We start from the raw sequence: 14,303 nt of genomic DNA, 5'->3' as shown, positions 1-14,303 counted from the left end.
CCCCCTAGCTGGGAGAGAGATGAAGCAGGGACCCCCTCTATATTGTATAAAATTGTGTTTCAGATTTAACTTTATTTGTTTACTTGGTCTGCTCTTTTTTCCCTCTACACCAAACACCTCTTTACCAAAAAATAGAAGATCTACAAGCCCACAACGCCTCGCAGCGCGAGGCGTTGTGAGCTTGTAGATCTGCTATTTTTTGGTAAAGTTCTCCTTAGAAAAGGGATGTTAGGGTTCAGGTGGTTAAGGTATAAAAACAGATCCTATCGCACAAAGATTTGGCGGACCCCCTGTGGTAACTCTGAGGACCCCCTAGGGGTCCCGGACCCCCTGTTGAAGACCCCTGCACTAAGGCAATCATAGTCTTAGAGAATCATAGCATGCAAGTACATTTTTGCATCATCAAGTGAAAAGACAGTTTTGAATAAGCCTGAAGTTCGACGAATGACATGCTCCAAGTACTTATGTGAGAGTGATATTATGGAGTAAAACAAATTGAGCACAGGTGTGTAAAATTGTAAAATTGGACCAGCTATAGAAAAAAAAACATACCACAAATGTACCATTATATAAGAAATAATGCTCTGAGATATGGGAAATAATGGTTCCAGCGGGCTCCGCCAAGTCTGTTATTTTCCTATATTGGAAAACGTTAAGGCTCTGACTCACTCAAAACATAAGACACTCACGTCATCAAGCGCAGCCCGTGTTTACAACGGCTGTAATCACACTGGAGGCGTCAAGTGGGCGCGTCAACAAAACCTATTTTGGAGTGTCGACAACACGCGGCACAGAGCATCCAAAATGAGTCGGAGGAACGCAGAGACGTAACCTCTTTTTATTTCACACTTCTATCGCAGTGCATTTGTTTGTTTTCACCTGTTTGACAATTTTAGAAGCACAAGTTTAAATGAACCCATTAAAACCGGGAAAGCATCATTTTAGATTGTAGCTATATAAATATAGCACATTGGTTGGCTATTCAAACATAGCAGATATACAAGCGCGTGCCACTTTGTGCCAAGCTATGAGCTTTTGAGAAATCGTTAAAATGTGTGTAAATCTCTAAAGTGAACATTTTTTACTTAAATCTTTGCGTATGGGGGTCCCTGGAACAGAATATTTTGAGTTGGGAGTCCGCGGCCAAATACATATCATTTTGGGGGTCTTTCACATGAGAAAGTCTGAGCACCACTGATATAGCAACATACGTTTTTTAGAAAACTTTTGTAGCCTCAGGTCTTAACTCTCTGGCTACCAAGAACGAGTTATCACGAGTATTTTTATGAATGCCCTGGCTGCCAAGAACGAGTTATCACGAGTTTAAAAAAAAGAAGACGTTTTTTGGAGAAAAAAAAATTCAGAACCCAAGATATTGTGATCCGAAGATTTGCTGCTCCATTCACTACTTGTTTAACTTATTACTTAAAAAGGCTGTATCTGTATATACTTCTTTTTTTACTATGTATTTTTGGCCCAGACATGCTATTTTCAAAGGCAGACAATTAATGTCAACGAGGAGTAAAACAAACCTCGTTGACATTTGTGAAACCACACAGTATAACCCTCAGTGATTAGAAATCATAAGGGGATCGATCATACTGGAGATAAATATTCTGTGACTACTTGAAAAAGGTTAGAAAATTGATGGTAGTGGGCAAATGCGTCCAGAAATAAGTCTAGCAGTGAGAGAGTTAATGGGTTAAGCAGACAATGTCAACAGGCAGACTCATTTGACACTCATTAATAGCACTTTCAGTATGTCATGACAGGACCTTCAGAGCACATTATCACTCTCATTCCATGGCCTTTTACCAGAGGAAAAAAACAACAACTTTACTTTAGAGCGGGAATTTGCCAATAAAAACTGTGTTGTCTTGGTAACCACTTTCTAGTCCAACATGCTCCTAAAAATGTCTATTACTGTTGTTATGGATACATTAAGTTTAATATGTTTCCCTCACGAAAAATAAACACAACTTACACTGATTGCGGAACTCAAATCACGAGCAATTATGATTACTCCTTCACATCCAGACTCGACTACTGCAATAGCCTAGCCTATACGGTGTCACGGTTCTCAAGAAACTACAGTATGTACTGTAGAAAACTGTGCCGCCCGCCTGCTCACTAGCTAAGTATATGTACTCAAGTACAGTACTTAAGTACAATTTTGAGTATTTCCAATTTCCAATACTTTTACTTCCACTCCACTACACCTCAGAGGCAACTATTGTACTTGTACTCCACTACAATTATGTAGCCATTTGAAAATAGCAGATCTACAAGCTCACAATGCGTCGCATTCGACGCATTGTGAGCTTGTAGATCTGCTATTTTCAAAAGATTGCTATACTGAATTGAATGAATGAACATGACATACACTACGCATTTTCTTCCACGCTCCACATATAGGAGCGCTGGTGAATTGCGTACCCACGCACAAAAGGTAACAATAAAGAGACCTTGAACTTTGAACGCCGTGTGAGTGAGTCTTCACCGTTGTGCACATAAAAATGACCTTTTCCCCAACCTATTTATTACTGTACTACCCGGTGAGATTCAACATTCTATGATTCAAGGATTTTTCTTTGTGATATGCAGACAAAAGGCTTGTTGATTGGCCAGTTATCCTGACAGCGTGTATCTTAACACGGTCAGCGCTGCCAACTTTAGTATTACTGTAAACTGACAGAGTGCTCCGTGTCCTCTATATCACACTGTGTCTGTGCTATTGTGTGACTGGAGGAGAAAATTGTTGCTCTGGCCACCGCGGAGATGGGAGGACCAGATTGAGGACCCGGCGACCATGGCCTCCCGCTCTCCGCACCACATTTTTCTAAATTGTGTAGATGGTGAAGACAGGCAGGCAGGCAGGCAGGCAGTGAGTGTAATTACCTTGAAAGATCTCAAATGTGACATTTTGAAGCTGGTATGTGCTTTTGTATACCCTTGTTGTCGGGCAGAAACCAGCTATCTACTGTATCTATTTTTCAACTATTTTTTTTAATAAATCAGTCACACAGACCAATTATTTGTTTACCAACGTTGAGACTGGATGCACAGGTGATTGTTTCATGCAATCTATTCTCAACCTGTTGTTTTGGGGTGCGCTGGTTTCAGCACACCCCAACCCCCCTCTTGTGTGTTGGCTAGTGCTGCGCGCCCTAGCGAGACCTGACAGAATGTGTTTCATTTGCAACCAGTATGTCGCTTGCAACCAGTGTGACGTCGTCTGTTAAGGGGTCTATTGAACACCCTTTATGTATGTGTGTGGGTTTTACAAATATTGAACCAATGAAAAGTATCAAAAAGTGCCTCCTAACTCCATTGGATCCTCAAACCCCCCCAAAAAGCCCAAATGCCCATCCCTAATGGCTGTTTTGCAGTGTGCATGTAAAAGGAGATCTGGTCACAGTGCAGGCCGAAAGGCAAATAACAGAAATGCTGTTAAATGTCGGGTTTACACAAAACTGTGTGATCAGATCGCTCATTATACGGGTAATGTATGCGTATAAATATCACGTGTTAATACCATGCGTAATGAGGCCGATGTGATTAGGAGGTGATTGGATCGGCCAGACCACTTCTAGAGGTGGTCCGAGTTGCATTGAGATTGCATTTCAGACTTTAAACGCAATCTGGGCAGCCTTGGACAGCCTTTGCCTTGGTGGCATTTATTACATATTCAAGTTGGAAGTGAGAATTGGGGAACGCTGAAATGAATGCTATGAAATTATTCAGACTTTATGTAGTGGAAAGTATTTAGCCTTTGATTGCACATCAAGGCCGTGCTGAAACACTTCTGCTCTGCTCACTGTAAGTTCAGAATGGGGAGATAATGATAATGCTCTTTTGGCAGAAATGAGGGAAGGGATTAAAGAGACAAGTAAAGAAAGGTTTCGAAAAAGCTGTGTGTGAGAGCGACATCACAGCAGTGAGGGTGAGCTCCTTTTCCCCACGAACACCCAAATATCTTACAGTTCACATAACATGGACTATTTAAAGACACAATATTACACTTTAAGCGGTGCCTGTCATGTGGCGGAAATAACATATCTATAAGCTCACAATGTTTACCACGTTGTGAGCTTGTGGATTGCCTATTTCCAAACCACTTTGAACAATTTAGAAACCTTTCGCTTATAATAATGACATGCCCAAAATAGGGACACCTGGTTGAAAAAGGTGAAAGAGGTGGTGCCATGGTTTTGCACTTTTTCTGTTCTCCCATCATTATTGGCTTAGTAGCCTCGATCTCCAGGCTTTTATTTTCCTTTGTGTTTTGCTCAAAAAGAAAGCCTGGATCAAACAGTTGAAATTTCTGGCATAGGAAGTGGGAGTCGAACCTTACATTTCCCCAACCAACCAGAGTGCAGTGGCCGTCGCTCCAAATGTTGTGACGTCAGGGCTCTCAATGCTGCACATTGGGGGAGGAGGAGGAGGGGCGCGGGCGGGGGCGGGCGCACAGATCGGTGAACCAATGGGAGCCACCGGTTGTTTTCACCAGAGATTTTGAATCCGCCCCTCTGGACCAGATATCACGCGCTGGGGCACCCTAACCCTATTGGCTTAGAGACCATGCAATCTTAATGCAGATATTGTACCCCAAGATGACTGTTATAAGCCTACAGTAAATAGGAGGAATAGTGAATGGACCCAGACATCACTCCATGTGGCAGCATGTAAGTCTGAAATGATCCAAACTGACCTGACATCACCAGGATCCTCTGTAACCAGCACGTCCGTCTTGCAGCTGGCGATGGGGTTGATTGACAGCTCCACCGGTGGCACCACGAAGCTCTTGCTGACTGGCAGCCACAAGCCTTGGCCCAGGCTGTAGGATGACCTGGGTTCACAAAGACACAAGACACACGCGTCATTCTCAATCTCGCGCACACACACACACACACACACACACACACACACACACACACACACACACACACACACACACACAAGAAAACTTAAATAATGACAATGCTGGTGTCTGATGAGGAACTAACACCCTGGCATTTATTTATAGAGATAGATAGAGAGAGAGAGAGAGAGAGAGAGAGAGAGAGAGAGAGAGAGAGAGAGAGAGAGAGAGAGAGAGAGAGCCCTGAACATAGCACAGAGATGTCTGGGGCTGCTGTCCATGGTTCTGAAGTAACTGCAGCTGCTGTCCATGGTTCTGAAGTAACTGTAGATGCTGTCCATGGTTCTGAAGTAACTGCAGCTGCTGTCCATGGTTCTGAAGTAACTGTAGCTGCTGTCCATGGTTCTGAAGTAACTGTAGCTGCTGTCCATGGTTCTGAAGTAACTGCAGCTGCTGTCCATGGTTATGAAGTAACTACAGCTGCTGTCCAATAGGCTCTCTGCACAGCAGCCATGTTGGAAATAAATCAGGCCTCTTCCTTACTTCCTTCACAGGTGTTACCAATGATACTAATGAAGGCTCTGTTCCATTCTGGTCAAACATATAGTCAGGGTGCTGATATTGTTGCATGTTGGCTCACTGGAAACACTCTGCCAGTGGGTCTCAAAGTGTGGTCCAGGTATCCTCTTGGCTCCTTGACGGGGGTTCCAAATGGCCCCCTTACAGGTGTGTAACTCTGAGAGAGTACAAATTTGTACTCTCTCAGAGTTATGGGGGTTATTGAAATTAAAAGGTTCGAGAACCACTGTGCTACACTAAATGGAATAGAACCTTCATTAGAATCATTGGTAACACCTGTGAAGGAAGTAAGGAAGAGGCCCAATTTCTTTCCAATATGGCTGCTGTGCATAGAGCCTAGAGAGATTCACATATAATGAAAGAAAATACAGATTCAACTAAAGAAAGGGTTCCCAAACTTTTCAGGCCATGACCCCCCAGAATTATCATATTTGAAATGGGGACCCCCCACATTTAGTTTGACTAGGTTCCACATATGGAACCGAGTCAGTGCTGATACCCTACATACACTTTGTTTGCTGTTGAGTGAGAAAACAATGTTGCACATTAAGCTAATCATATAACAGACAGACAGACAGACAGACAGACAGACAGACAGACACTGTATGGAAACTGTGTTCTTTGTCGCTGCTCCAGCAACTCCTACAGGTTGGTCAGGGCGCCTGTTCAGCAGGAAGTGGAAATGGGGGAAGATGGTGTGAGCCTCTGTGTGTGCATTACACTCTCAATGAAAAGCCTCTCTGTCAGGTTAAAGGAAGCGGCCGGCGACTCCGTGTGTATCAGAGGAGACATGTGGTTGTCTACACCATTCCCAAGCCAAACGGGGAGATTGACAGTGACAGGGACCACAGTACATATGGCGGGATTGGCTACAACAAAAAAAACAAATTGAATTTTAAGCCAGGGCTAGCCGTAGTGTTTACCCAACATTACCATTTAAAAAGGGTATTTGTAGTGATCCCTGAGGGAAAATTACTTGTCTGCTTTTTGACCAATCCTATTAGGAGCAGTGTGCTGCTCCTAGTGAGCGTACGGGGAGCAATTTGGGGTTCAGTTGTCTTGCTCAGGGACACCTCGACACGAAGCCCCGGAAGAGCCGGAGATCGAACTGATTCCCAGATGACCCGCTCGACCTCCTGAGCCACTGCTGCCCTCCCTATATGCCATGTATTAACCTCCCCTGCTTTTTAATCTGAAGAACACATTACACAAATACTTGGACAAGCAATAAAAACGTTTAATTCCATCACGGTGGAACCTCATGGCTGATTTACCGTATGCTTAGTTGCGGGCCATGTGTCTCGCACCGAAAATAGCTGATCTAAAAGCTCACAACGTGTCACGCTGCGACGCTGTTGGAGTTGTTGATCAACTATTTTCGGTGCGAGGTGCGAGGCACGATGCGCAACTTAGTATGAATCAGGTTTTAGCCAAACACTGCCAAACCAGCTCTGACAAAAAGCTAAAGTGACACAGAGCCTCTGACAAGCAGAGTTACATCGCATTAACCGCAGATTCACAAACGATTCAGAACTTACAGTCACACAGCTCATGTTATGACACAGACATGGGAAATGAAAAGTTGTGCCCTCCAGTATCGTGTTAAATATCGGATCGTGGACTTGTTATTGTGATATACTCAGTGGTGTAAACTAACTCAAATACTCAGGTACTGTAATTCATTTTTAGGTATTTCTTTTTACTTTACTGGAGTATTTCCAATTTTCAGTACGTTTACTTCTACTCCATTACATCTCAAATATTCTACTTTTACCGCACTACAATTATTTGACAACTTTGGTTACTAGTTACTTTGTAGATATAAATGATTACATTATAAAACATGCATTAACCACTTTAGCCCTATTTTATACCTCGGCAATTTGAAAATAGTCGATCTACAAGCTCACAACACGTCACATCACGACGTGTTGTGAGCTTGTATTTCTGCTATTTTCAAACATTTAGTACTTTTATTTTTTGTACTTTAAGTATATTTTGATGCCAATACTTTTGTACTTTTACTCAAGTAACATCTTGAACACAGGCCTTTTTTCTTGCAACAGAGTCTTTTTATATTGTGGAATTGCTACCTTTACTTAAGTAAAATATCTGAGTCGTTCTTCCAGTATATCCAGATATACTGTCATGAGTTTTTGGTATTGTTACATATACACCCCTAATCACATATCGAGTATCTTTCAGAAGTTTTATGAAATGTGTATGAGTAGAGAAATAAAATCCAATGGAAAAAGTGAGTCTCTGTGTTGGCATGTCTGCTGTTTGTGTGTGAGTTATGACATCCACTTAAAGTGAACATGAGACATTCTCACATCTACTCCATTAGTGGTTCTCGTCTCTATTCACTTCTGTTTCTGAGACATTTGATGATGCCAAGTATAGATCTGTTGGGGATTTGACAGGCTGTTGACAGCCAAGCATTATGTATTTACATAAAGTTATTTATGTGCCCGACAATTACCTTGCCATACTTGATAATGGTGTAACGAATTACGTCACTGACTCCACTGTTTAAGACTAAAACTGTGAAAGGCTAATGATACACTGCATTCTTCAATCCATAACTTTTGCTAAACATTTTGTACTTAACGTGCCTTCATTGCTAATCATTATTTCAAAACCAGTTGCCCTCCACGTCCATGTCTGACCAGACTCACATAGTACAGTGGTTCCTAAACTGGGGGGTCCCCAAATATTTTTTTCCACAATGTTCCACACAAACGTTGTGGAAATAGCCGATCTACAAGCTCACAACGCCTCGCGGCACTCGGTGCTGTGCTATGAGCTTGTATATCTGCTATTTTTGAATAGCTAAAGTGTAAAATAATGCTTTTCAGCTCAAATCAAAAAAATGACACAGATGCGCTCCAGATCTCAATTGGTTTAAAAAAATGTTCCATTCTGTTTGTTAGACAACAAGCTTGTTGCCCACCTGACTCAAACCTTCCAATAGCTAATGTACATATCCTATTTGGTCTGGTTGGGTAGGAGACTACTATTAAAGGTAATGGGGGGTAAGTATGGTCTCAATTATTATCCTTAATCACTTACTGTATACAGGGATATAGGGATGCCAGGTTGAAAGTTTATTTATTTCCTAATTTTGTAAACCTTAATTTAATTCTTCCTGTTTGGGACCAGCAGGAGTAATTCAATAACATGCAATGATTTCCATTGTGCTTCTTCAATCTAGTTTATGGCTGTTAATCACTGCGTGTTACGTCTAATTGAGGATCTGCAAGGCCATCCCTGATAAAGCAGCAAATGTTCTCTGAAATGACTGGGTCGTTAGCCAGCACTGAATGTATTTATCTCCTAATGGAGAGGGAGATACTAAGTGATCAACAGCCCACACTCCTGGGCATAAATCAAAGCCGTGTGTCCATGCATTATTAGCAGGTATCAACTGAGGCAAAAAAGACAAGGACCAACCACTAAGCAGGAAGGCCCACATCCATAAGCACACACATGCAGTTCACACATGTTTTTTTCCAGCATTTTTCCAGCATTTTACCAGCATTTTTACCTGGAACGCATCTGTGTCACTTTTTGATTTGAGCTAAAAAGCATAATTTTACACTATTCAAAAATAGCAGATATACAAGCTCATAGCGCGGCACCGAGTGCCGCGCTACGAGCTTTTAGATCTGCTATTTTTGAAAAATAGTGAAAGCGTGCGCAAATCTTGAATATATATATCTTTTAAGTGAACATTTTTAACTCAAATCTTTGCTTCTGGGGGGTCCCTGGAACAAAACATTTTGAGACGGGGGTCGGCGGCCAAATACATATCATTTTGGGGGGCCTTGATATGAAAAAGATAGAGCACCACTGACATAGAAACATAGGTTTTTCAGAAAACTGTTAGGAGTTAGAGAATCGGCTTCAGGTCTTAAAGGGTTAAATCTAAGAAACATTAAAAATATATATATATTTACTCACAGCCCATAAAAATTGTTGTGTGACCAGAAATGGGTCCCGAACCAATGTTTGGAAAACACTTCTTTGAAGGCAACAACCTTCAGACACTGACACCTAAAGCGTAAGCGCCTATAGTTGTTTTCATAAGCTCTTTGTCACTAGCATTCAAAGGCACATTCAGAGCATCAGGCAGTTTGCCACTGGCCATGACTCCCACATACTCTATAGATAAGACCACAACCAGTGGTGGAGAGTATCTAAGTACATTTACTCAAGCACTGTACCTATAAGTGCAATGGTTGAGGTACTTTTACTTTACTTGAGTATTTCCATTTTTCAATACTTTTACTCCACTACATCTCAGAGGTAATTATTGTATATTTTACTCCACTACAATTATTTGAAAACTTGAGTTGATTTTGACACGTGTGTACATACTGTATACAGTACATAATGTGTAGCCTACATACATAGGCGGCGGCCCCACCAATATCAAAAGGATAAAGACTGAATAAAGCTCAGAGCTTTATTTCCATTGCGGTTACATAAAAAAACATGCATTAACCAATGAAGCCCTATTTTATACTTTCACTGTTCAAAAGTAGCCGATCTACAAGCTCACATGCATTGTGAGTAAATGGCTGTCCATGTTTCTACCGTTCATAGAATTGATTGATTGATTGATGTACTTTATTTAGTAAGACATGAGAACAACAGTACATGAAAGTACAAATTCACAATACGAGGTCTACTAAACTGGAAGACTCATTAAAGCACTGAGCTTGTTTCAAATGAGTTCCCCACGCACACAAATCATGATGACATATAAGAGACAGACAGATATACACAACTACTATAGAATGTCATACAATCAGTTTACAGGTTACTGGTATGAAGAGTGAAAAATATGTACAAAAGAGGAAAGAGAGAGGGGGGGGTAGGGGGGTGGGGTATGTTAGGACTTGGACAGGGGCCATTTTTCAATTGCATTCTCCTGAAGGTGTAACTTTAAGGCAGTTTTGAAAGTGAGTAGGGTTGTACACTCCTTTACTCCTTTTGGTATGGCATTCCTACCAAAAGAATCACACTGTGTGATCCAAACGATATCATACGCGAGTACAGTTGTCGTTATAGTTGTGGTGTGGATGATGCTGCCATCCGTTTGAGGTAGAACGACATATATTTCATCATGCGTTTCGCTAGCCAATCAAAGCACACCCTTTCAACATATTGTCACGTGTCACGTGAAGCTTGACCAATGTTAGTTAGCTTGGTGGACACACCAAGCTAACATTGGTCTCCTGGCGGAGACAAAAAAGAAAAAAAAAATCAGAGTACTTCTTCCACCACTGTTTGTCACTAGCGTTTTAAAGAGACACTCAGGGTATTGGGCAGCCTGCCACCGGCCCTGACCCCCGCATATAGACAAGAACACAATGAATCAGGAGGCAGATCAATGGCCACATCCACTCATAAATAAGACACTGACGGGGCTTCTCTCGGCACTTCCTGCTTCGTGCTCATCCCTTGACACCGGAGCGGGCATCGATCGGCCCTGTCGTTCACACCCATCAATCACACATGCTGGATCACACACAGACGCTTTATCAAATGGGTGTGAGAGGAGATAAAAATGTAAGGAAAAGGGAATGGAGTCTCGCTGTGTCTGCATGTCCTGCCATTTGTCATAAGTGAGTGAGTGAGTGAGCGTGAATGCATATCGTTGCTGTCGGGTAGAAACCTTATCTTTATTTTTCATATTTCAACTTTTTATGTTTTTTTCCCGTAAATGAATGCGCCACTTTGTCATACTACAGTGTCACACGAAACTATATCGGCTATTGTTTTATTTTTATTCATGTATTTTTTTAAAGTGAAGGTGACAGTCATTAAGTGTGTCCGTGGGCTTTATAAATACGGAACCAATGGAAACTATTTTAACCCATTAAGACCTGAGGCCGATACTACAAAACGTCTTCTAAATCCTAACAGGTATTTGAAAAAACTTGAAAAATGTTTTGCTATATCAGTGGCTCTCGAACGTTCTCATGTCAAGGACCACCCACAATGATATGTATTTGGCCGCCGACCCCCATCTCAAAATGTTTTGTTCCAGGGACTCCCAGAAGCAAAGAATAAGAGTTAAAAATGTTCGCTTTAAACAATATATATTCAAAGATTTGCAAATATTTTCACGATTTTTCAAAAATAGTGCGGCACTCGGTGCCGCGCTATGAGCTTGTATAGCTGCTATTTTTGAATAGCCAAAGTGTAAAATAATGCTTTTTAGCTCAAATGAAAAAGTGACACAGATGCGTTCCTGGTCTTAATGGGTTAATGCCCTACTTTGTCATACTACAGTGTCAAACAAAACTTGCAAAAATAGACGATCTACAAGTTCACAACATGTCGCTTCTCAGCTAACTATCGGCTATTGTTTTATTTGTATTTATTTATTTTTTAAGTGAAGGTGAATAAGTGTGTCTGTGGGCTTTATGAATACGGAACCAATGGAAACTATTAACAAATGCTTGTGACTAAATAATGGATACATCTGTTTTTCTCCATATCCTGAAAAGTAAAAGTTTTGTATGTACGAGGTTTCACGTTTGTGTTTCTGTGTGTGAGTACGTGTGAGACGTGTGTCAGAGCACAATTCTGACTGATGACATCCAGTTAAATAAAGCGAACACGAGGCGTTCTTACATCTACTCCATTAATGCTCCCCGTATCTATTCACCTCTGTTGCTGTAGACATTTGATGAAGCCAAGTATAGATCTGTTGGGGTTTTGACAGGCCGTTGACAGCCAAGACTTATGCACTGCAGAAAGTTATTTATGTACCCAACAATACCTTCGCATTCTTGATATGTAAAAGAATCACTTCACTGACTCCACTGATTAACATTCAAATTGTGAAAGCCAAATGAACATGACACCGTACTCTTCGATCCATAACTTTTCCCAAAACATTTCTACTTGACGTGTCTGCATTGCTAAAATGTTATTTTGAAATGAGTAGAGAATATACTGAGCCAAATCCAATTAACACAGAGCCTCACATTGCTTCACAGCCTTGAGAATTATAGAGGGAACTGATCGCTGTTCGTCTCATTTGGTACACAGCAGTGACATTAACAGTGCTGCAGTGGGTGAGGCTGAGACACAGACACACACACACACACACATGCGCCAAAGGTGACATTCCCCTCGATGCCCCGACTTAGCAATTAACCAAACCTGGACCGGCACTGAGGGTTACGTCATCATTCTGGTCATTGCTGAACCTGAAATGTGCAAGATTTAAATTTTAATTAACACACACAAGGAGCAAGGCCAGACGGCATTCCAGGGTGGGTGTTCAAAGCATGTGCTACACAGCTATCAGGGTTTTTTTGCGGTTATTTTTCAACCAATTCCTCCTTGAGAGCAGAGTTCCATTGTGCTTAAATCAGCTATTGTACAATCATTCCTGTGCCAAGAAAAGCAAGGTAACTAGTCTAAATGACGGCCAAACCTGTAGCACTCACCCCCATTGTGAGGAAATGCTGATGCTGCTGATAAACAGCAAGTTGCCACTCACCTCCGACCCCCACTAATTTGCCTACTGACAAAAACAAATCCAAAGACAGTGTCGTAGCAACAACACTGCACACTGCCCTCTCACACCTGGAGAACAAATAACTCCTATATGAGACAGTGTTAATTAACTAAAACTATGACAAAAAAATGTTCGTCAACTACCTTTTTTCACTGCCGAAAACGAAATGAAAACTAAGCTATGATGACTAAAACTAAGACTAAATATAATATAGACTAAAATGTTAGGGAGGGACTAGTGTAGAAGAGATCCAGTAGAACTAAGACAAATCAAATTTGTCAAAATTACCACTGATATGAGAATGTTGTTTATAGATTACAGTTCAGCATTCAGCACCATAGTCCCCTCCAGACTTGACACCAGCTGCAGAAACCTGTGACTCACCCCCAGGCTGTGCAGCTGGATCCTGGACTGTCTGTCAGAACGATGACAGGTGGTAAGGAAGGGCTCTTACCTCCTGACCCTCAACACAGCAGCCCCCCTGAATATTTTTTTTCCATATGAGGGTCATCATGGCCAGCCGCGTAGGCTGGAATCCAATTTTGACTGGACGTGGCCGATGTTGCACGCGCAAATTAACAAATGAATTAATTCATATTTTTGCCTTCAATTTCCTCAAAATATTAAGTCAGGTGTCTTTGAGATTGACAGGTGTCGCAATGTCACGGCGGTCCCGTTGATTCCCAAATATAAACTGTAATTCAAACAACCATAAAACAACCATGTCAACTTCTGACTTTGTCACTTGTAGCAACACACGCGCACACACACACGCACACACACACACACACACACACACACACACACACACACACACACACACACACACACACACACACACACACACACACACACACACACACACACACACACACACACACACACACACACACACACACACACACACACACACACACACACACACTCTCAACAGCTATAGTCAGAGTCACCTCTGTAATTTAATTCATGAATCCAGGACCAATATCCATTCTCTTTTGGACTGCTTCAGGACATCACAGCAGCCTATGCCTACCTACAGTACTACAGACTACAGTACTTAACAGCTCACACAATGGACCATTGATATGCAAGAGTCCGCAGCTTTTGTAGCTTGGTAAAAAATTGCGAATGGGGCAGCCAATGTGATCTATTGTTGTCGGAGGAGCAGACTTTTTTTCTCGCCTCCGTCTTTCAGCAGCTAGCTCCATTGACTGGGCCAAGGCCGAGTGGCTACGCTTCTGATCATGGCTAGTCCATGTTAGACTCCTTTTTTCCAACTATATACTTTTTAATGGTGACAAGCACTGTTTAGAACTAGGC

General features: G+C 41.8%; 1 protein-coding gene across 1 annotated transcript in view; it reads right to left on the bottom strand.

Moving 5' to 3' along the window:
• The window catches only part of astn2 (astrotactin 2), a gene marked incomplete at both ends in the record, with an annotated part of 637,213 nt that overhangs the window by 319,535 nt on the left and 303,375 nt on the right, over positions 1-14,303 (bottom strand). The window contains one exon of the mRNA XM_084047140.1: positions 4,712-4,849. Coding sequence (XP_083903266.1) covers positions 4,712-4,849 — 138 coding nt within the window. The remainder of the gene's footprint in view (positions 1-4,711; positions 4,850-14,303) is intronic.

This window comes from Gymnoscopelus microlampas (genome assembly GCF_963454915.1).
Source record: "Gymnoscopelus microlampas genome assembly, chromosome: 21".
NCBI lineage: Eukaryota > Metazoa > Chordata > Actinopteri > Myctophiformes > Myctophidae > Gymnoscopelus > Gymnoscopelus microlampas.
Note: the sequence above shows the minus strand (reverse complement) of the source record. Positions and strands in the feature narration are given on the sequence as shown.